This window comes from Chinchilla lanigera, unplaced genomic scaffold (genome assembly GCF_000276665.1).
Source record: "Chinchilla lanigera isolate Chin_1 unplaced genomic scaffold, ChiLan1.0 scaffold00001, whole genome shotgun sequence".
NCBI classification, from domain to species: Eukaryota; Metazoa; Chordata; class Mammalia; order Rodentia; family Chinchillidae; genus Chinchilla; species Chinchilla lanigera.
Window position 1 is genome coordinate 20622764 of NW_004955402.1, and position 25228 is coordinate 20647991.

General features: G+C 35.3%; 1 protein-coding gene across 5 annotated transcripts in view; it reads left to right on the forward strand.

The window, feature by feature from the left end:
• The window catches only part of Asxl3 (additional sex combs like transcriptional regulator 3), a 133272-nt gene that overhangs the window by 51555 nt on the left and 56489 nt on the right, over positions 1-25228 (forward strand). For all 5 annotated transcript variants that reach the window (XM_013508021.1, XM_013507996.1, XM_005372763.2 and 2 more), the window contains 4 exons: positions 218-339; positions 10461-10578; positions 11529-11648; positions 22622-22785. In XM_013508021.1, the coding sequence (XP_013363475.1) occupies positions 218-339; positions 10461-10578; positions 11529-11648; positions 22622-22785 (524 nt within the window). The remainder of the gene's footprint in view (positions 1-217; positions 340-10460; positions 10579-11528; positions 11649-22621; positions 22786-25228) is intronic.

Consider the following 25228-nt stretch of genomic DNA (forward strand, 5'->3'; position numbering starts at 1 on the left):
GAAACACAGAGCCCTATAGAGTTAAATGGAACTGTGGCTGCACAGTTATTAAATGATCTCTTCTCTTCAAATTCAGATAGTCTTCCTTTTATTGTGCTAGTTTGCTTTATTTTAAGTATCCATTTTCAACTGGAGAAAAGCTCCAAGTGAGTTAATTACAGTGGATATAAAAAAAGGAATTCAAATTAGTAATATCATTATCTCTCTCCGTTTCTAGTTTGTACGAAGCAGGTAACTGATGAAGCATCTTCCACTCGAGATTCAAGCCTTACTAACACAGCAGTGCAAAGCAAGTTAGTGTCTTCCTTTCAGCAGCACACCAAAAAGGCGCTGAAGCAGGTAAGAGCTGCCGTTTGTTCTCGCCCTTTGGTTCTGCCTACTTAAACTAATGAGTGTCCTGCTGATTAAATAAAATAAACAAGAACCTGGCAATCAGAAAGCAGCAGAGATACCCTGATTTTGGCCACTTCTACACTGTTTAACATAATAATTTTTACCTATCCTAAAATATAGGTGAGGTCTAGCTACGAATTTTGTTGCAAAATAGAAGAAACGTATGCTTGGAAATACATTAAAATTTGTATGAAATTTATTTTGTGGGTGTGTATGACCAAGTAAATCTGCTGGGTTTGTAAGTGCATTGCATAATTTGAAAATATTTATATTGTCAAATGTATATTATATTTTCTGTATTTATGATCTCACTGTGTTTATCTGGTGTTGGTGTAAAAAATAAATGATAATTTCTTCCTTATATTGAGATACATTAAGTTACAAATATGAAAAATAGTATGTGTAGCTTACCTTTATCTAGAATATCCAGCAGTGAGCATTATTTGATGCGGGGTGATATCATCCTAATACTACATAAGCTGTCTGGGCCTATGGCCTTGACCTGTTCGGCTTTGTCCTGAGATAGTGGTGTGAGGTAGGTTCTGAGGATGGGCTCTGGGTGCTGGCCTGCCTTAATTTCAGTCCTTGTTCCTAACTCTGTGAATCTAAGCAAGCCGCTTTGCCTCTCTGAATCTCAAATTCTTTCTCCAGAGATTGTGCAAAATGATAGTGCCTTGGACATGAGATTGGTCTGAAATAACTGAGGTGATACATTGAAAACATACAATAACAAATGTCTAGGCCAGAATAATAATCATAAACATTAGCTACTGGGCCCAAACTAGCAAATGCTAGTTTGGGATGAGAAATTGAGGAGATGCTCTGGTTAGAAGGGGCTACAGCCTTATGATTCTACTAATAATTGTTCCAATAAATGGGAAGGTTCTTACACTTAACCTCACATTCATGGTTTGCCCTTGGTTAACTGTTTTCCGCTTGCACTTTCACTTTGATCTTTTATGCCCCTACACCCTGTTGATCCTTATAAGATCAAGAAGAGAGTATCATTCAAGGATGCATAAATATATATCATATCATATCATATCATACAGAATTATTTGTCTATCTAAATTAGAAAAACAAATTTTGTTTTTTAAATAAAAGTTCATTTTAAAAACCAGCTCTATCAGTTCCTGAAAGATTCTTAAAGTTCATGTCCATCTTCTAGGCTTGGACTGTCTCTACCAGCTTTCTCTTCTACTTCAAATGAGGAAATGTAAAAAAAAATGTAATGCTTTTATACTAAATTCTATTACCTTTCCATTCTGTATTAATTATTGAAATTGCACTATTTCCATTTTTTGGCATTGTATTTAAAGTAATAACAGTATTTCATCCAGAATAGGTTAAATAATCTCAGCTTGCCATTTATATCCTAGCTTTTGTGAAGAATTTTTAGATGCTGAAGAACAAAACGACAGTCAGTATTGAGCTCCCTATTAATTGGTAAAATAAAGGTTGGAGTAGATAGGGGAGTCTGGGTAAAGACTCATTCAGGCAGCAAATAGGATGCAGGTAATAAAATACTCACCAGGACAGAACAAAGGATACAAAACTGGACACTTGTAGCTGTGACATTTAAGAAACACAAATGAGCTCATAAATGAAACTCATAATTCTGAAGTGCAGTGAGTTGGAAAATGTGCACACCAGGCAATCTTCCTGTATACGAATCTTCCTGTATACGAAGGGAAAGATAAAGATTCAAGTCTCTGCTTCCTTATGTCATTATTTTTTACTTTGTTTTGATGTTATATGACTTGAATAATTTTTTTTATACTCATTACATTGTTACACAACTTTGAGTTAAAGGTGTTTTGTTGTAGAGCATGTATTCATGAAACTTGTTACTGGCTTGCATAGGAGCTAAGGCTTGGCTTAAGAAACCTTTACTATATATTTCTTAATGTCCTGAAAGAGGAATTTATTCATTTCTTAAAAATTTATTTTATAACCAAGTAGCCAATTAATAGCCAAGAGAACATGGGTCAATATATAGCAGATATGCTAAACTTTGATTAATAATCAAACTCATATTAAAATTCATTTAGAAGAAAAGCTATCCTTGCAGAATTTTGCTCAAATTTCCTCTAATTTCTGAATTTTTTAAGACAGAATTTGAGAATTGACTAAACATATGGCATTTTAAATTATAACGACCACAGCAAATCTGAAGCTTTCTTTTCTTTTGGCTAGTTAAAAGATGAAATGACTATATGTGGTCCATATATGCATGTTTTCACACCTGTGAATATATGTTTTGTGCATGTGGATACAAACACAAGTCATAATCATAGTAACCTAGACCAGTTGCATACCTTAGAAATAATTGTATTAGCTAATACTTACATTGTGCCTTCATTCTGCATATGCATTTAATCCTCCTACAAATCTCTTAAGTAGGTAGTCATATCCTTATTTTTTAAATAAAGAAACCAAGGTCCAGAGAAGTTAGATAATTTCCCCAAGATCACCCAGCAAGTAGAGTTTGGAGATGGCATTCAAATCTAGAATCACAGTTTGTGATTCTATCCTCTTCACTAATAACTGCATTCCAGCATATGGTATATAATAGGGTCAATCAAATTTTGACATTATTTGAGGAAATTTACATAATTGAGTTTTTGTATAGCATAAGGAGAGCAATAAAGTATAGTCATTGAGAGTATCATCTGAATGCAGGCTGCTTATGTTTAGTACCAGCATATGTTAATGACTCACATACAAATATATTAGCTACTCTTACTTTATTAAAAATATTTTATGATTTTGTAGGGCTTTAGTAACCCAGTTGTACACAGGCCAGTATAGATTCTAAGAAAGAAGTAGATGAAAGCACACAAATTCCTCAGAACCCAGTACTTTAATAATCCTAAGTATGTATATTGAAAAATAGCAACTTACAATAACTACCATTGAACAATAGCTATGTATATTTTTCTAAATCTGAGTTCCTCACTCCTCACCCCCACCTAAGGCATGTAGCTGCTACAAGTGGATTCTTTAATTTCACAACAGTGTTGATTGAGGGGTACTATAGGCTGGACAGTTTGGAAGCAATAATGCCTCTTGGTTATTGACATAGAGTATTTTTTTCCCTTTCAAATATTTGTGTCCCTCTTACTTTTCAATCATCAAACATTAGCTAACATCATATGTTGGGCACAATTACATGAATAATATATATTCATTGCAGCTTTTTTCACGAATAAGCATGCTCTAATATCTCTGGAGAGCAGCAGATTGCTGATTATCACCTTGTTCCCCATTTTCTCTTTCCCTTGGATTTTTTACATCTGAAAGAAAGTACGAAATGATTAGATTTTGAATTTTAAAGAAGGATAATTAAGAGAGATTAAATTTTTGGAAGTTTCTAAACAGCAGGAGAAAATGAAAGATTAGAAAAGGATAAGATCTGTATGGAAGTGACCTGGTGGTGAACGTAAAACAACCTTTTACGTTGTTTCTGTTGGCTTATTTTACTTCCTTCATTAGTTATTTATGGTGCTAGAATTTATTCATAAAGTTGCAGATCTTTTCCTCACTTGCTACCGCAGAGCACATATATTCTTGGTGTTTTGCTTTAGCTTTATGTGTTTGACCAATCCTGCGAAATTCCAAAGGTTATGCTGCACGATAGCATGATCTGAACATGGGCATTGACATTTAGCATATTAGCAATAATGCAGATTGTTGGTGCCTGACACAACCTGCTGTTTCCTATGTGTGTATTTCTTATTCAAGCTTTAGCATTCACAGGCTGTGATATTTTCAGATTTTCAGTAAAGCGCTTATTTTATTCAGTGCATTCCTAGGTTACATTGTTGGTGGTGTTTCTCTGTTAAAATAGAGCAAGACTTATTTATTTAAAATTCCAAGCTAGCATAAAAGCCTCTGCTTTTTAGTTTTATTTTTTTCCATTAGGGTAGACATGTGTATTATTCTGTATTTTTTAGAACTACGTGACAAGATTTCTGTCTCTAAATGAAATGTTTATCTGAAGGTTATTCCTTTCTTTACAAGAAAATATTGTACTACATCTCTAGAGAAAGTGATGTTCAGTCAGCATCTTTTGATTCTTTCCTTTCTCTTAAAAACAGAATTAAATTGATAGAAGTGTGATATGATCTTTACTTTGCCTAGAGTGATTTAGCTGTCTTATGTTTGTTTCTGCTACCAGTTAAGTTTATTTTCAAGTTTCAGCCTATAAATTTCCTTCATGTTGAATAGTACCTGCATGTTTCAGATTTGATAAGTCTAAATTACACTTCCTCTTACAACACTGTAGGTATTGAGCAGCAGAACAGTGCATGTGACTAGCTTTATGGTACATTCCTTCATAGTAGACTGAATTTACATTTGCCATCTGCTTATTTATTTAGGGTCTCATATTACTTACTTCAAGATTTAAAATGACAGGATTTAAAGTTGTTCAATAAGATAATTCATTAGTATGCTAAAGTGTAGCTGAGGCTGAGACAGCTGAAGTGCTTCCTTGATATCATAGCCCTAAAGTGAACATAGACTAAAACAGTAAGTTTATATAATATTGATATAAAAACCATGTTATAGTTAGTCAACAGGACCACCAGTAACCTGGTATGGAATGGACAAAACTGCCTTCACTTAGGCTTTCTCAACAAAGAACAAGCCTTTTTCAAGGCAGCCTTGTGCAGGATGCAACCTTTGCAGCCATCCAAGGCTGAAAATCTTATTTACTTAATAAGATGTATTGCATGGATTCATACTTTGCAGGCTGTAGGATGGTCGTATTTCAATGATTGTAAGTTAAATTGAAGATAACTTGTACAGGTAACATAATATGTAGTAACATAATATGAATTTTCATATTGAGATGTTAGCAAAAACTCAAGGCTGAAAATACTGTGACACAAATATTCCTTCTTTTAAAGAGAGGTGTTAGATACAACTTCAAAGGGGTTGATGAGGGGGAGACTAGATAACCCACTGATCATTCTCAAACAGCTATATAAAAATAGTTCAGACACATTGTTATACACATACATGTGTGCTCGTACACACCAATATGTGTGTGTATATATATATGTACATATATATGTAATATTCCATACATTGTATTCTTATATTTTGAAAGACTATGAGGCCTGGAGAATTCTGAAGGCAAAGCATTGACCATTATGACGAGACAGAAAGTATCAAACTAGTCTGTGTGTTGAAGCAAGCGTGCTGCTTATATTATGGCTGAACAATTAGCCAAGCACAGGGCATTTATAAAGACCTGGAGGAAGGAAGACTTCCTTCCTGCCCAGGAAGGCTTCTTGTTTTGGTAAAGTAGCCCAAGTATATACTACATGAAGTACGACTAAAATATATACTGAATATTTAAATTTTTAAAAAATGTATTACAAGAAAAGACATATTGTCATGAATCTTCCTTAAAATACCCACCCTCACTTTGAACATACCTATCCCATCATTCTTACCACATCCTTAAGCAGTTCTGGAAGTACCTTTGCATCTTTAGTTGTGCTGTTATGACTGCCTCGTTTTCCTGAATTGATTGAGGACATTTTTTTTCATTATTTAACTTTTGGGAAGAGCCAGAAGTTGCATGGTGCCACATCTGGTGAATAAGGTGGATGGGGACACACCATAATATGAGCCTGCTTTTCTGTTTAAGTGCTCAACATCATTCCCTGTTTTTGATATCACCTCTTAGAAACACTCATGAAAGAGGACTTCCAGAGCTGCTTCAGAAAGTAGCAAGGATGATGGGACAAGTGTGTTTGAAGTGAGGGGGAGTTTCTTGAGGGGAATTAATGGCAATATGTTTTTCTTTACTGTAATAAATTTGTTTTTAAAATTCAGACAATCAGCATATATTTTGACTATGCCTCATGGGCCCTATGCTTAGGAGAGTCATGGAGGTTGGCCATAAGGTACATGCTCCATGTCAGGGAGTTGTAATAGGTTCTAATGCTCCCCAGAAAGGCATCTAATGTATCCATTCGTGCAACCTGTGAGAAGCTAGTAATTGGCCCCTTGCTTCCTGAAAGGTTCTGATTCTGTGCTTGTGATAGTACTCAGTAGCCAAATTTACTGTATTCTCCTTACTGGTCATTCCTGGCTCTAGTCAGGAAGAGCCCAGGAAATACAGGGGCAGAAGAGAGAGAGAGAGAAACTCAGAAAGCCCTTCAGTGAAATTTCTGACCTGAGGCATAGGCATGGCCTGGGGAGTGCAGAAGGAAGCTATCAGTAAGACTTCATACTGTCACATCTGGAAATGAGATTGTACAAGTAGTCTGAGGTGACCTGAGAATTCGGGTATTCTACGTTAAATGTTATCCAGAAATGAAAATGGGATTGGTCAAAATATGAGTAATTGTAATGTGAGAAGATAGTTAACTATTGCCCCATGCTGACTTCTGCCTTTTAAATAAAATAAACTATCGATTTTAGAGAGACAAGAAAGGGCTTTTCTGTTATAATAAACTTACTTTGACAGTTTTTACTTGGATTCAGTATCTATGGAGCACCTTACATATTCTGGGTGTTCTTCTGTGTACTGTACTTGGGGACATATTAATGAACAAAACACATCAAAAAATCTGTTTTGTAGAGTCTACTTTCTGGGATGGAGAAATGGCATCTCATAGTATACTTGCAGGTGATAATTCCATGAGGAAAAATACAGCAGTTGGGTGATGGGAATGTCGAATGTAATGGAAAAGATGTTCTGAACAAAGCGAGAAGTACAGGCAGAAAGATACCACTCAGATTCCCAAACAAAGAATGTATCTGTCCGGAAGAGCTAATGCACAGGGCGTGCATGTACAGTACCTGTTTAAAGAAGTGACACCTCAAAGTGATGAGACTTATTAACCAACATGACTAATGTGTGAGATGCAACAGGTCTCATGCACTGAAGCCATATAAATAGAAGCTGAATAAATGAATAAAGGCAAACAAAAGGCATGTGTTGGAAGACAGCCTGGGTTTCCCTTGTCTGTGCCTGGTTCCCATTTTTGGTGCTGAAGTGCGAGTGTGGTAATGTCATGCCATGGGGGAAAGGACTGAGGAACAGGGCTTCCTTTTCAAGGGAACGTCTGCTCATTTCTGAGAAACTTTGGATGGCTGTTTTGGGCAAGTCTGTTGCCATTTCTGTAAACTCCCTAGTCCTTGTTAGTAGCCTCACTGCCTCACACTTGTTTCTGGAATCACCCATATCATTCCTGCGAGGGGTTCAGATACTGCTCCTTCTACTGACTCATGACCCTGATATTTTGTATGGCTGCTCCTTCTTTTCATTTAAGTATCATTTCCTTTGTCACCTCCAGAGAGATACCTTTTTCAGCCTCTCAATCTAGGTCTGTTACCTCCATGCCAGTTACTCTCCTTTATTTCCTGCATAATTTTCTTAGTACTTGCCTGTGTGTAAAATTATTGTGTTTGTGTATTTCCTTATCAGTCCTTCCTGAAAATGCAAAATACTAAAACTTTGTCATATTACTGTGGTGGGTCAGCAATGCTTACACTGTAGTACAACAGAGTAAGTCCTCAAACATGCAGTTTTTACAGAATACATAAATTATACCAGGAGTAAAAGTAGCCTATTGGTCACTTTCCTACTGTCACTGGTGTCATTGGAAATAGACACATTCAATTGTTCCTTGTCTGCTTCTACAGATGTTACTTAGGAATAAATGTAATGTTTATTTTTCAAAGGTAAAGCAAAAAAGTTTGTGTACCTTTAATATGCTTACAACATTTATTTTTCTTATTTAACGGGCGTTTAGTTTTGGTCACCTGTGGGAACATAGTGTTGTATATCAATATTTTAAAAAATACTGTGTTGATAAATATTTCTTGTGTTCTCTGAGTAGGAAATACACATAGTCAGGAAAAAAAATCATTCAGCTGGGCATAGCAGTGCATGTCTGTTATCCCAGCACTTGGGAATCTGAAACCAGAGGACTGCTGTGAATTCAAGGCTAGCCGGAGTTACATAATGATTTTTAAAGGCTAACCCAAGCTACATAGGGAGACTTGTCTCAGAAAAATTTAAAAAAATACAAACTTACTCAAATGGGCTTTATATTTATTAACATTTCTTTATGCTTGCCTGACTAAAATTCAAAGTGGCTGTGGAGTTTTGCTTTTACTTCTGTCTGTCATGCTTTGTTCTTGTTTAGTTTTCTGTAGTAGTCTTCTCAGCTATTAAAATTAAGGGCAAAATTTTGTTACTTTATTTACCACAAATGCTCCAAAAAGAAAGGCTCGCTTTGACTTTCTCATTCCAGATTTTAAGCCGCTAGTTATATCAGCTATTTTTTTTAACTAACATTTTCTAATAAATTCTCTTAACTTCATATGTATAGACACTCAGAGACACATAGACACACACACACTAAACATTTTTAAAGTGCCTAATGTTTTGCCAAGGGAAACAATTGAAATGTACGGCACATAGACTCCTAAGCTTCATTACTGCTTGTGCAGCATTTTTTCTTTCGTAAAGTCTTACATCATGGGCAGAGATGGACTTAATTGTAATTTAAAGGACCATGTTGTCTCATTCTGTTGTATTACTGGATTGTTAGGTTAATGCCTATAAAGTGCTTTGAGTTCTTATACAAGACTAGAGAGATTTATGCAAGTATGTGCACAGTTTATGTGCAATAATGTATACACCTTGAAGGAAGAGTAAATGTCTTAAATATTTTATAGCACACATGCCATTATTAAAATGAGAACGATGACATCTTATTACTCATTGTATATTTTGTCTGCCCACAGTGCCTGGTCTTTATAAAGGTCTATAAATGTATGAATCCAAAAGAACATGTCTTATGTTATCATTAAGAATCATGTCATTTGCAGTAGATTTCCTGAGCCTTTGCTTTCCTTGTTGGGCTTGAAATCTCCTCTGAATAAGCCTTTGCTTGTTTAAGTGATATTTAATTTTGCACTTCTGCAATTATTTGATTGCTAAATCTTATGGTCAACAAGTTGAACATTCAGCTAATACTTTGAGCAAATAAAATGACATCCTTTTAGACAGCAAGGCAGAGTACAGTCAGTGCAGTATTTCAGGAGATTCTGACAACTGTTAGTCAAAGAACATTAATCAAGTAACGGAGCTGTTGTAAAATTGGTAGGAATTACACAGAAACGAGGAATAAAAGGTTTGCGACAGTCTGTGGCCAGCCTTTTAACCTTTTGAGGAGTTTTAGCATTCCTGTGACTGTGAATTTAATGGCTCTTCCGTTTTGTGTGCTTAAGACCCTTTTTATTACAGGTAATTTTCCTGCATAAAGCGATCAGCTAGATAAAGCTGTATTTCAAAACTTTTAAATGTCTTTTATTACATTATCATCACCACAGTGGATTCCTTTATGAAACACAAAGCACTCCCATTTGGAGAGATTTATTCTGGTATCTCTTTTTTCCTGGATTTGCCAGAACCCCGTCATGTTCGTGTTCTGAAGGTTAATGCCCAAAGTCAAGCAGACAGAAGCCAAGTGCTGCAAGGTTTCCAAGATTAGGACTGATTCCCTTCACAGAAATAAATGATTCCTGCCATGTTCAGCGATTTTGTGCAGCGCTCCCCACGGCTGAGTGAATGCATCAATACTGTAGTTCTTACATGCTGTACATACTGATGACACACGGCGTTAACTGATTGAGCCGTGCACTGGAGACAGTGCACCTGCAGAAGAAGTGCAGACACATATATTTTTATCCTGGTTTCGAAACATTTATTTTACATTTATTTTACTTGCAAGTCATAGTTTCAAATTCCATGGGCTCTCAAGCCGCACTGCCAAGGTAGAACAAACGTTACGCGCTGCTTTGTTGTCAGAATTATACCAAAAATGGTCTCAAGCTTATACCCCTTGCCAAAGTGTGATTTTATGCTTTTGAGGGAAAATGACACGAAGGTGACTACTGAGAATCCTGATAGATTAGAGACTCTGTGCAATTAAGTGTTTTAAGAGGTTTTATTTAAGGGTGGGCAAGCGGATCATTTACTTAGGAGAAATCATGTTGCCTACCTTTTTATATTTTATTATCATGTTTTATAGGCTTTGAGACAGCAGCAGAAAAGAAGAAATGGAGTCTCAATGATGGTAAACAAGACTGTCCCTCGTGTTGTTTTGACACCCTTAAAGGTGTCTGATGAGCAGTCGGATTCGCCGTCAGGTAAAGAGCTAAAATCTTGTATGTTTGGCCAGTTTCTTGCCAGCGTCTTCCTCAGTGAAGAGAGATATCATGAGTTGTTTTTTTCTTTCTGAGGTTAAATAATCCTTTCACTTGAGGTTTGGTTTATTCCTTTTTTTTTTTTTTTCATCTTTGACTTTCTCAGTGATTCAAAAATAATACGTTCTAGTTTTTTAGATAAAAGCACTAGCTTGCTTGCACATCTGATGAAGTCAGTAGATGTGAGAAAATGTGTGGTGATGCTTTGTGGATTTTGTTGCTGTTGCTTTGCCTTTTGTTTGAATGTTGAACTTTAATGGCAGACCACATGCTGATGTGTAACACCATCCAGGGCAGTTCTTGCATGAGTGTGAATTTGTTTTTCAGTCCTCAAGTGCAGAATCTGGAATCCTTTATTAGTTTTTGTGTTCTAGCAACATTCTTCTCACCTCAGTGCACCCTGACCTTTTCTTCTAATTTACCTCCTGTCACTTTATCAGTTATGTACCATTCTGTTTTTTATAGAGTAATGTTTGCATTTTCTGTCCCTGCTTCAACATAAAGTTTTTATAAAGCTCTGATCTCTGTGTTTCAAGATTCTTTCCTTCCTCTTTCTGTCTCTATCTTGTATTGTCTCTAAATGACATTTCATTGTGCAAGCTTATTCGTGTATTTTTACAAAAGACCTGACTCTATTTCTTTTAAGAGCTATCAGATCAGTGAATGTGTTTTTGACTCTGCTATTAGGCCATCTGTTCTTGCTTTTTGTCCTGTTTGATTGATTTATTGGGCTTTTCTCTTTATATCCAGAAGGGGAATCAGATTGTGCCCAAAGGTAGTATATTAACTCTTAGAAAAAAGATTGTATCTATGGTTCTTAAAACAATTTTAGATTTTTCTTTTCAAGGGCAGTGAGAGTAAGATAATGGCATGATAACTATTTCCTTTTTTAGGATCCGAATCTAAAAATGGTGAAGCAGACAGTTCAGATAAAGAAATGAAACATGGGCAAAAATCTCCCACTGGAAAACAAACAAGTCAGCACTTAAAACGATTAAAAAAGTCTGGTTTAGGTGAGTGTTCAATAGACCATAACATTTAACATTTTAGAGATGTATGCTTTTGAATTATCCATTATGATTATGAATTATCCAGTATTCTCAGAATTTTGTTGTTGAACAAAGAAATTGAAACATCCTTCCATTTATCTAAACCAAAAGGAGTGCTAAATAAGGAAACAGTGTATAACTGAATGATCTTAAGCTTATATCTAAATTTATAAATATTCTTGGATAAAACAAAAAGTAAAGATGACAGACTTAAATATGTATTAATAATTTTGTACCTAGTCTTGATTCTGTGCAGTGTGTGGTGTTTTATCTGTGTAAGTAGGTTTCATTTTCTTGTATTGTGTTGTACTGGGGAAAATTCTGTTCTTAGAAAGGATCCCTTGAAGTGGGAGAACATTGCCATTGGGATCTATTGCAATACAAAAACTGTTCCGTGTTTTTTTTGTTTTTGTTTTTGTTTTTTGGTCTGTACTGCTTGAGATAGTAGTGCCTGTCTAAAAAGTAGTGTAAAATTGCTGAGAAATAGGGGAGATGTACTCTGTGCATCTTGCCGGTCAGCAGCGAGTCAGCACCATGTTATCTCAACTCTTTATCATGGACCTAACAGAATTCAGGAGTCTGAAAATTAAAGAGACAAAAATAAATATATCCTGAGCTAAACATTGTAATTGTTGACCACCCTGCTTTGCTAAATGGCCTAGACCTAATGGCTTCGTTTCTCTCTTTTGTTTATTTCACCTGTCAATAAGGGTAAAGATAATAATCTGTATCCTAATAATAGTTTGTCAAATGATTTGGTGGAAACTACAACATTATTAACCTGAACCTCATTACTAATTCCACCCACCACTTACTTTCTTAGCAACTCAAGATCATTCTTGTTTTTTTTTTTCTTTTTTTCAAAATCCAAGCAAAATTTTAATGTATTTATTTATTGGTAAAGATTTGTAGATTATCTGCTATATGCCAAGCATTTTGCTAATTCCTTGGAATATACTTTCAATAAAAAGTCATAGAATAAATTTTAAATCTTTGGATGAGATTTCTAGAAAAGCAGAAGTTATTTTTTACTTAACTATAACATAGATACCTGTTTTATATTATTTCTAAGGCTAAATAAGTTTACAGTTATATCTGGCCCAAAATATACCCATGTGTCTTTGTGTATAACAATGTATACATACACCCTGTTATGCTTTTTTCTAGTCTTCTGGATATTATAAGTATCTCTTGATATGGAAAACTATATTGGGAGGATGACATGCAGAGAATAATCTCCATCCAAAACAGCATCATGTTACTGTACAGAAAATGGTTTAGCAAAACAGTGGGCCTTGGGTTACAAACAGTCTACTTCCAACTTCAGTAACATCAGTGCTGTATACTGAGCCTCAGAAGACTCAAGGGAGCAGGGCCACTCTTCTCACTTAGCCGACTTCGGGACTGGAAGTTAACGGGATGGTTTAGTGCGTGGTGTTACCAGGACCCTTCGGGGATAGAGTCTTCTGACAGAGTTGCTTATATTCTAATTGGTCTCAGCTTAAAGTTCACACTCAAGGTGATAAAAATGAGAACTTTTTTTTATTGTTTTTTACACTGAGAGTGAACTGAAAGATATAAAGGATCATCTACAAGCTGCATCTTAGGGAATACTGCACACTGCGAATCATTTCATGTGTTCAAAATTGTGCTGCCAGATTATTTTGGTTGACTTGTGAGCAAATTAAAAGGGTAATAAGGGAGACCACCATGCTCTTTTTGACATGTTTTGTGGTAGACTACAGAATAGTAAAAATAATGAAGCTACTTTAATAAAGGGAAGAAGACATGAAATCATAGTCACTGTCCATATTTAATGCAGTAGTCTAGATATTTTGATATATGTCACCTTATTTAATATTTCAGTCTTGTGCAATAAAATTATTTTCATTTTATAGCTAAAGAAGCTGAGGCTCAGAATGGTTAAGGTGGTGGCTCATAAATGACACAGCTAAGGTACAAGCCAAGGCATATCGAATTGGGTGGAATTTGGGAGTCAGATCCTTTATCCTACATTATACACCTGTAGACACCACTGAGAAGCAGCGTAGCACAGTATGACATGACAGGGCCACCATACGTGTTAAAGGGCAGGCACACAAGTTACACATGGGAGGAGAGTAAGCAGCTTGAAGATTTGCTGACTTTTCCTGTATACAACAGAAGGAGGGAAATTGTGGGATTTAAAATAAGTCAGTTAAGGTAGAAACTTGTAAAAATAAAATGCGAGTTATTACTAGCAAGGAACTGTGCCTGCCTGACTAACCTAGCAAACAGTGAAAGGAATGGCTTATTTTGTGCAGAGTCAGTAGTACTTATTAAGCTTTCAGTATATGCCTCATAGTATAAAATGAAAAAAAAAAATAAAGTGAAAGAGAGAGCCTTAAATAAAACCATCTCCAGACAACTCACGTCTCCTTTAGACAGTGGTATTTTTGATGCTCTATTAAAATCAGGATACTTAGTACTCAGCAAGGCATATTTATGTACATTCTGCTCTCCCTTTGCCACTAAGTTGTTAGTTTCTTGGGAACAGTAACCTTCCCCTCCATCTTTGTGGTGCTTTTGGCACCCATTACATCCCTTCTATTTAGTGAGTGCCGAGTCAATTTTAAATGAATGAATAATTTGTAATCAAATATGTTAGTAAATTAGTACAGATGAGTGGTACAGCCTATAGGTTTCAGCTACTTATTTCTCCTTGGATCAACGTGACCCTGTGTGTTTGAGAGTTCATTCTTTGTGAACCCATGTGTAACTCGGAAACCCAGGCCCAAGGAATGACCCCATCCAACAGCGCTCAACTAGCCAGAGGGGAGAGGGTTGGCTGTCCTGCATGTGTTTCTCCCACCTGAGTCTGATAGCTAATTCATAGTTTCAGGATGATGTTTTAAACTTTTGTTTGGTCTTCTATTGGCAAGCTTAGTGGTATATAAGTTCTAATCTGTTGAAACAGTTCTAAAGTATAGCAGAAATAAATCTGTTCAGGTTTTAGCTGCTAATTCTAAAACAAAATCCAGTATGGTTAGACTTCATGGTATAAGTCTAAATTTTTATTCTCGTTGTGAAATTTTCCTCATAGGATAAAAGGAACCACTTCTAATTATTCCTCAAGTCTACTTCCTGATTTCTGACAATTACTTCATTTGTCAAATTACAGTGTAGTCACCCTATTTAATATATATGTTTCACTTGGGTCTTGGAATCTAATGAGTTAGCCTGAGACACAGTGGGCCTTTGGTTGTTTTCCGGAGAACTCTACAGTGAAGGAACTGTCCTATATGGTATCATCCCAAGCCCCATCATATGTCCGCCTTCCTAAGAAAAGTTTCAGAGCCTGCATATTATAGACAAGCATGGTGGCGTGTGCTGTAACCCAGCAGTCTGGGAGGCTGAGGATGGAGGATCGCAAGTTAGAACCCAGCCTGGGTAGCTTAGTGAGACACTGTCTTTAAAGAAGTTGAAAAAAGGCGAGGAATTGCAATATAAAGGCCCTGGTTCAATCCCCAAGTATTCAATAATAAGAAAGAGGAGCAGGAGGAGGAGAAGGTAATAAGAGGAGTCAGCATTCCTCAGTGATTCTGGTTCTTAGGATAATCTCCATAGTCTTAGGAGGATTATGTTGGCAGCGTGGGAACCCACTGTGTTGCCGTAGCTGTTCTGTGCCTTTGCCGTTGGCCAAGTTTGTGTAGTATGTGAGTGAGGAGGAGTGTGGCTCAGTGGCAGACCATATTCCTAGCATGTCCAAAGCCCCAGGTTTGCTCGCCAGCATTGCAAAACAAAATCCAAATGAAAAAATCAGGTTGTGTATGAAAACGTGAATATCTCAGTAGCCTCTGACTGAAGAGCAAACAGTGACTGTTGTATAAAATAGTATTTCTCTGATGATGTTACAGTGAAACAGAAAAGTCATTGTCCTGTTTCTAAATCAAGCTAGGTGAAAGACATGATTCTGGTTTGCATAAAAACAAATGCTGATAATGTTTGCAAGGGCTCTTTTTATTATCATAGACCTTGACAATTAGAATAACCGTAAAGGTGAGGCTACCAAATAACCAGGCAGCAGAAACCTCATCTGGTGAGTAGAACGGAAGGTGTGGCTGGAAATAGGTTTTTCTTGAATGATCAGTTGTTTTAAGGTCATTGCTCTTTTTCTTAGCAAAAAATTAGGCCCATTTAGAACTTTCCCTGTGAAATTTTTTGAGACAACCCTACAACTTAATCATTGCACCATCTTCCCAGCACTTAGAAATTTGAGAACATTTTGCAAAGTTCCTTAGCGATATACTATCTTCTCACTTGTTTTGTATTTATTCTTTCAATTTATAATCTTTATTTTTAGAGCAGTGCTATGTTCACAGCAGACATAGAGTTCCCCTACTCTTCCATCCCCACACACATACAACCTTCTTCTCTGCTGACACCCAGTACCACAGCAGTACATTTATTACTACAGTTGGGGAGCCCACGCAGGTACATCCTTAACCCGGGGGTCATCCAGGAGTCATTCTTGTTGTCTGTTCTTCGGGTTCTCGCAGGTGTACCATGAGATGTATCTACCGCTGCAGTGTCATCCAGGGTCATTGCACTGCACTAAATATCGTCTGTGCTGTGCTTATTCATCTCTTTCTCTCTTGCTTCGTATTGTTTAAATTCTTCACATTTTTCTCTACCTAAAATGTAAGTTCCTTGAATTCAGGGCCTTTGACCGAAACCAGTTTTTAATTATATTTCTTCCTACCCAATCATAAAGGATAAAATAAAAGGATAAAATATGCTTGCTAAACAAATCTAAGCTTCTAGTGGTTGTCTCGGAGGGGGTTTTAATAATGTCCTCATTGAGCCCAATTTCTGGGATTCATGCCAATAGTTTTTGTTGTTGTTTAATCTTTTTGTAGGAATGAATAATATTTTTGTTGCTTTTATAAAATTGTTACATATTCTTTAATGCAGAAAAGTAAAATGAAATTTAAATAGTAACCCCACATCCTGTAATCCAGAATGATCATCCTCACTGTTTTATAAACATTTGTGTGTGTATAGCCAGAGGTCATCTTATACTATCATCCCATTTTAATTAAAAGTACTAAATTTAATTAATTTTAGGCTAAATAGGAAACAGAAGTAAAACTAAAAAGCAAAATTTTTAAACATTGCCGCATGATTAATTCATCTCTCTCCAAAGATATTAAAATATAAAAAATGAAATAGTGCTGATTATCTTTTCAACCATTCAAATTTGGGCAATATATTATAAGTGAGAGTTAATTATGCTTACACTCTCATCTATCTCAATGTTTTTTTTTTTATTTTAAGAAATAAGGAAAACATTAACAAACAGGCATCCATTTACAAAATAGCATAAGAACAATACAAACAATACAGCGTTACAGACAAAGTTGTAGGAAATTAACCATGGTTGTTGTATTACTTATTGATATCTTCAAAATGGTTTCTCAGGAAAACAAATAGAGATATACAAGATTGATCAAATAAGTAATCATTAACTGTTCCTTTCTGTAGAGCAATAGAAAACATAGTACAACTATGTCAGCTATCCTGTATATACATACTTACATAATTTCCCCTTCTTTCCCTTCTCTTTTCCCACACCCCAGTTGCCATTTACTTCTGAGCATTTTTCTTTCATTTCACGTTGTCTATCATACAGTTTTTTTTTAAATATCAAGGTCGATAATGTTTATATTAGCACTATAATAGCAATAGTTTTTAACTCTAGTACTGTATTTTAATGGATTCAGTGCTCTGTATTAGCCTTTATACAATTTCATTTGTGAAGTTTATGTTGATTCCTGTTGTTTATAATGAGATTTTTATCTTCTGACATTTTTTTTTCCTTTAAACTTCATTCTTCAAAAATCTATCTTTCTCCTCTGAGGTCTGTTTCAGACTCATTTCTCTCCAGTTTCTTTGAGACAGTGAAGAACTCTTCGGTTGTGGCAGTTCTGCTATGTGGTCTCCCTCACACGAGTGCCTCTTTCCTTCTTGTGTGTCTGGGCCTCTGTGTACACATCTTTTGCACAATTCTTGTGCTCTTTTGGAAATGTGAGCCTTGGAGCCATTAGCCTACCTGTGAACCACAGGTGCTCAGTCGGAAGCTTCTACTTGGGGATGTTAAAACTCCCTTTGCCCAAACAACAGAGAATTACCCTGATCCTGGCTTGACACAGGCGCATTACTTTCATCATGACCTCAGCGCTCTTATGTAGCTTGGAGGGCAATCCCTGAGGCCATTCTCCTGTCTGCTTTGCCCTGCTTCACCTGCTCAGATCCTTAAACCCAGTGGTGACACAGCTATGGCATGTGGGCTGAAGAGGCTATCTGTATCACTGAAAGCTCTAAAAGGTTGACCATCACTGCTCCAGGCTGAGTGTCTAGGAATTAGACATTAACATGACAGTGTCTTCTTCCTTCTCTGAGAACGGTAGAGAGATATGAACTACCAGCTGTAATGAGATAAGACAATCATATATAATTGGATTGTTCTTAAGCCAATTAAGAGTGCAAGTGTAAGGATAATTAAAATTGAATTAAATGTTCTCTGTGCCAACAAATTTAGAACATCTTCTATTTGTTCCAAAATTATAAAACATATTTTCGCTTAGGTGGACATCTTTGAAATAGATCTTTTGGCTTAGTCATGAGAGACTGTGTATCTTGCTGACACTTGTTTTTCTATGATTGACTTAAAGATTTTGAACTGTGTTGATTTTGAAACAACAGTCCTACTTCTCAGAGTGTTTGTCATAGTGTGCATTTCAGAAGTTTCACATTTATTTTTATTTTCCCAATCCTCCCCTTCTATCAGAGTGTCTCTCAATAAATCACCACAGCACCTTGAAGAACAGTTAGGTAACATAGTAAAAATTAAGCAAATTGCTCTTTGTATATCTCCTTATTTCTCTAGATTTTCCCTATGGTTCTTTTGTAAAGGAAACAAAACAAATGTCTTTGTGATTGTGCTTTCCCCGTGACCTAAGTTTTTCAGTACTGGGAAATACTTCAAACACATGAAAAGTACAGATGCTAATAAAATGGATGCCAAAGCACCTGTCACCTCAACTCAGAAGTGTTATATTTTTTAAAGTAAATATAATTTCTGTTCTTTTTATATTTACAAATGAGATTGGCTAATAAAGTTTTTTCTCATACTATCCTTGTCCTTATTTGAGAAAAAAGGTTATAGTTACTTTGGTGGGAAAGTTCTAGAGAAGAGATAAAAATCCTGAGCCCGCATTAATTTATCTTTAGAACTATTTATAATTTGTGCTTTGTGTGTACAAGGTGGGCATTGACTACTGAACAGTTTTTTAATTTTTACACATTTATCCAGGTTTTCTATTTGTAAGCTAAATTTAAAAATTTGTGCACTTAAAACTAGTTTATCTGTCTTCAAAGATATTGGCAAAGTTACAGTATTATATTACTGTTGTCTGTTTTTAATTAAATCTACTTCTTAAATATGTACTATATCCAGTAACAGGTCTCTGCTTTTCACTCTTAGTCTTAATAAAATAAAACCTATTTTATTAGTTTATCATCAAAAACAACTTTTGCAGTGGCACATTCTTGCATCCCAGCACTCTGGGAGGTTGAGGTAAGAGGACTGCAAGTTTTCCCGACCTGAGCATTGTAGGGACTTAGCAAGACTCTGCTTCAAACAAAATAAAACAAAACAAACAAACAGAAACATTTTTATTATTGATGATCTTCATTGTTTTTTTCTATTTCATGAATGTCTACTGTTAGAGGTTTTCCTTTCTTCTTTCTTAAGGCTTTATTCTTTGATTTATTAGCTTTATGATTTGATGACTTAACCTCTAAGTATTTTATTTTTTTTGCACTCTCCAATATTTAAAATTTACCTTTAAAACAATTTGAGAAGTATTTCGCAAATGTTGACATTATATCTTAAATTTCCATTAAAAAACTTACTTCCAGTGGGCATGGTGGTTCCCACCTGTAATCCTGGCAGTTGGGAGGCTAAGGCACGAGGAAGGCCCTGAGTTCGAAGCCAGCTTGGGCTGTGGAGCGACTTCAAAGCCAGTCTGAACTGTGTAGCAAGACCCTATCTCAAAAAATCAAACCAAGCCAAAACAAAACCCAGTAAACAAACAAAAATACTTTCTCTAATTTTTAAGTTATTTAAAAATAGGTTTTGAATGTTTAAATGTGTATTAGATGTTGGGAGGGGCAGTTAGAGTCACTCTCTTTGGGTTTTGATACCTGTTTTTCTTTGGACAGAGGTATGAAGTTTTGTGATTCTTCATTGTTGAGACTCACTGGTCAGTGATTTGTTTTTCCTTTCTGTTACCTGACTTCTGGAAAAAAGTTGCTTTTTAAAAATTAAAATTAATTTATTTTTTTTTGATACCGGGAATCGAACTTGGGACTTCCTGCTTGCCAGGCAGATGCTGTACCTGTGAGCTAAATCTCCAGCATCTGTTTTGTCCTTTTAATGGCTCAGTGCATTACCCTATATTAAGTTTGTTGGTTTAAGAGTGATTATTGGGCTGCTAAAGTCTCCTGCAATCTTAAAATAGTTTTTAGTCTGGTCTATCAGTTTTTTATAATATATATGGAAACCTCCTTCTAGAATTGTCATGTCATTTTTCTTCAGTTCTCTAAATGTTACATTTAAATGCTATGTAAAAGAATGCAGGTTCAAAGCCACTGTATATTCCAGTGGATTATTTCTTACACATTTAAGGAACACTCATTCTCATCACCAGGAGTGTTTTTGCATGTGTTCATCTTGTATGATGTTTATAGCGTGGTATTACTTTTCTTTTTCGTTTTACAACTCCGGCCTTTATCTTCTAATTTTTATCCTTTCTATGGGACTTAAATTTATTTTACTTTTCTCCTTTTATGCTTGCCATTTGATTGGATTTTTTTCCATCTATTTCTGTGAAAATCATAATTCTTTTTCTGGTCTTCCAAGGCTACCTATAAAATTTTAACAAAATAAAAAAATTAGTTCACATGTCTCTTATTCTCCATAGCCAGGTCTTTTAATTATCTCATTTCAATTGTATCATACCACTTTGCATATAATTATTGTTGAGTATTTTGTTTCCACCTTAGCTCCCGCTGTCATAGTATTATTTTTACAGTCAGTGTTTGTTTAGAGTACTTCATGTCTATTAGTCTTTCAGTTCACCATTGCCTCAGGGACCCTGTCATTTTTCCTTGATCAAGTTGACTTACCAGGAACACCCACTAGTGCTTATTTCAGCGAGACTCTCTAAGGAATATGATTTCAATTTTGGGTACTGAAAATATTCCCATGTCATTGCCCGTTTTGAGAGACATAGTTGCAAATGAAATTCTGAATTGCCATTTATTTTCTTTTGGCTCTTTGTGGATATGCTTCTCCCATCTGTTATTTATTGATATTTTCTGTCCATGTCATCGCCATCCCTGTGGAGATAATCTATGTTTTGTTCAAAATAAAATATCTTTAAAATATCCTCTTTCTGCTTTTGGAGATTTCAGTGCATTGATAGAGGACTGAATACTGTCTTTCTTGTGATTTGATGTATTAGTGCACCTGAGAACACTTACTTTAAATATTTCGGCCGTTAGCTATTCAAATATTGCCTCTCTGCATCCTTTCAAGTTGAAACTCCTATAGATATGCACCCTGACTCCTTATGACGTTCCCTGTGTTTTTGTCTTATTCTATAGTGGCTCATTGCTGTTCTACTACATTCTAGATATTTCCTTTGTCTCTGTAGCAGTAGTTCTTTCTTCTGCTGTATTCGCTTTTTATCTGGTTCTGTTTAAAATCTGACTGTTCTTTCATCACAGGGTCCTTACTTTTCTTATTTTTGTATTCTTCCTTTCTGTTTAATTATTTGAAACAGAGCTTGCCTTTGTGAAGGGCCAGAATGTAAATACAGTAGGATTTGCCAGCCATTGGATTTCTGTTACTCCTCTGCATTGTACTGCAAATGTAGAACCAGACAGTATGTAAACAAACTACACATTGTGGTGTTCCAGCGACATTTTATTTAGCAGAACAGTCATTGGACTCGAGATAACTCATGGGATATAATTTACTGGCTCCTGATTTAAAACATGCTCTTTATAATTAGTCAAGCAGTTCTCTTAGTAAGACTAGTAATTCTTCTTTTCAGTGTATCAGTTGACTTCTCTTAGGGTAGATCGATTTCTTTGTCGGTCATGATTGTGAGTTGTGAACTCTATCAGAGCCTTTTGTTTGATTCCAATGTGCCTTGACTTGTATAATGATTCTTCAAAGCATATTTACGTTTCAGACTTTGTAGTATATTTTTATCTAGATTTCACTTTTAAATTATCACCCTCAGAAATACCCTGAATAGGAATATTCTGAAATAATCAACTGTTCAATGCACATGGCTACTGTTACTATCATCGTATTCATTGAAATTGATCACAGTAGCCTGAACTTGTAGCTTAGTGGTAGAGTGCTTGTCTGGCATGTACAAGGCCCTGTTTTGATCCCGAGCACTGCAAAAATAAAAAGGAAAGTAACATTGACAGTCCTGTTGTTACAGTTATCATTGATCATAAGTCTTATAGAACTTATATAAATTGAAGCTGTCAACGTTTATGCTTTCAAAGTTTTTGCAAATTCTGATTAATTAGAATTTCATTATTAAACTGCTTTTATATTGGGACATGGTTCTACTTTGAGTTGGAAAAGTAGATGATATTGAAAGTAATATATCTTATAGAAATTAAAAATGACTAAGGCCAATTATAAACATAAATAAAGGAGCTTTATGGGTTTCTCTTCTGAAATATTTTAAAAGGGATACAAGTAAGCATATTTTTGAATATATGAGTTCATGATATGCATATTCATGTGTGCGTGTGTATTTTCCTCTAACTGTAGTAAAGTCATACTTCTCGCTTATTCATCACAGGACACTTGAAATGGACCAGAGCTGAGGACATTGACATAGAAACCCCAGGATCTATTCTTGTCAACACTAACTTGAGGGCATTAATAAATAAACATACGTTTGCTTCTTTACCTCAGCATTTCCAGCAATACCTCCTTCTTTTGCTCCCAGAAGTGGATAGGCAGGTAAGTAGAAGTTTTAGACGTTGGATATCAGTCAGTAGTTAAATTATAGAGTAGCAGGTCCTTTATCAAAAATGACTGATATCAGAATTGATTGTTTTGTAACAATGTAGCACTTTTGTGTAATGTATGTCTATATATTTATTGCTGTCATTGGCTTATTTATTTAACCTGCCAAACAGATCCATTTTTTAAATGGATCTATTGTGGTCCAATTCAAATTTTGAAACCCAGTATACTGTGGTAGAATAAAAACTGTAGATCTACCCACACTGGGAAGGGAACACAAAGAAATCAAACATTCCACTATCAAATAAATCTTTGAAGTAGCTGCTCCTTTGCCTGGAGGGAATATTGAAATTCAGTAATAAAAAGCTAGAGTTTCTAAGAAATTATGTAAATGTTTTTATTGTCAACTCTTTCCAAAAGGCTTTTAAAATTTATGTTTGCATTTGCTTTCTGAGAGTCTGTCATCATGAATATGATGGCCTATAAATAATCACCTTTTATCTTTCTTTTTAGTATAACTGGAAATGCTTTAAATATAGTTTTTATAAGCTTCTAAGATAAGGAAATATAAATATAGTCTCATAATAGCGGGCATCAATCATCTTCTAAAGCTGGTTCCTTAGGAAAGAAGAGGAAAAAGAATCCCATAAACTTTTATGAAATTTTACAAAATTACTAAGTAATGTTAGAATAATTTTTCTATGATTTTTATTTTAGCAAATTTCAACACTATTGTTTCTAATTGATAAGTTAATATATGTCTCTTTATGAATTTGTATTTTCAAATGATGTGTGCATCTGTGAATTGAAGTGGGAAACATTGAATCAATATTTCCATATTACTTCATATGAGTTTTCTTATTATTTGATATTGTTTTCTACCACATTACCCATTTATTTTCATACGTGTTTAAATATGATAAGCAAGAACTTGTTACCATTCTTATATGTCTCATCAGTGGTGATTTTTACTCATGTTTAGAAAAAGATTATTTTGAGTTCAGATGTACTTTAACTTGACTGGGATTTTGCCTTCACTCAACAAGAATTTACAGAATATTTACTGTACTGTGAATGTAATATGAGTTAGCTGTTTGAGGATAATAGAAAGGCAGTAAATGCTCAATACAATATTTATGGAATGAATGATTATATACACTCTAGTTTGATATATATATATATATACTTCTTGTAAGTAACTAAATTATGAAGTAGAAACAGGTACGCTTAGGGGGAAAATTATAATGTAAATTGTACTTTATTATGCAGAGGAAAAAATCATGACAAATTGAAGATTCTTGAATTTTGCTCTGAGATACAGGTAGAATTTGAATAAAGTGAATGAAAAAATAGCAAAGGAGAGGCTGAAACATACAGAATCAGAAGATAGTTTGGTGGTAGTCTGGATTTTAGGAAGAACAATACAGATGATTCTGAAAAGGCATTGGAAATATGTTTTGAGTGAGTCTTTGAATGTGAAGCCAAAATGTCTGAGCAGCATTCCCCCGCTGTCTACAATACAAAGCCACTGAGGGCTCTGAACAGAGCTGTAAGCGTTCTGTCAGTTCTGAGAGGTTACGTTAGAGATGAAAAACATGAAAATGGAAAAATGGTAAGCAATTTCAGTTGTTTCCAAAAGCGGCATAATGAGGTCTTTTGGGAGATAGCACTGAAATTAAATAACAAGAGGAGGAAAATACAAAGCAATCATAATTGTCCTCTACCTCCTCCTCCTCATCCAATGGTAGTAATTTTACATTTTGTTACCCAACCCTTGAAGCAAGGTATAGGGAAGAGACACTGATGGCTGTCTAGTTATAACCTTGTTTAAGAATATAGCTTAGGTGTCAAGAAGAACTTTTTGGGAGGATTGATTTATTAGCTTGTACAGCTGTTTCCTCCACTGCACCATATGTGTGGTTTATCTTATTTAAAATTCTGTCTCCAGCTCCTGGAATAAGGTTTGGCATATACAAGGTACTCCATAAATATTTTTGGAATGAAAAATGACAAACTGTTCTAGGTTTAGCCAGATTCAGTAACACAGGAGGCCAGAGTCTAAACCTAATATTTTATTCAAGCTGTAGCAATTTCTGTTACTCAGGAGGATTTTTGGCCACTGTGAAAAATATAGATGAATACAGTACAATTCTTATCCTCAAATAACATTTAGTCTCTTGGGAAGTTATTTATTTATTCAAGAAATATTTACAGAGCATGTATTGAATGTTGTTTGCTTTGCTAAATAAAGAGGATATAAGAATGAGTCTTGGGGAAAATAACAGAGGATAAAGACAACCTCATACTGAAATATGATACACTTTGCTCACTACTAAGAACAAAGTTTATACACCACATTTAGAAGATGAGGCAGCCAAGTACATAGCAAAAGAGAAGCATAACAAAAGTTCTCTGCACAATTGAAGAAGTGTAATGT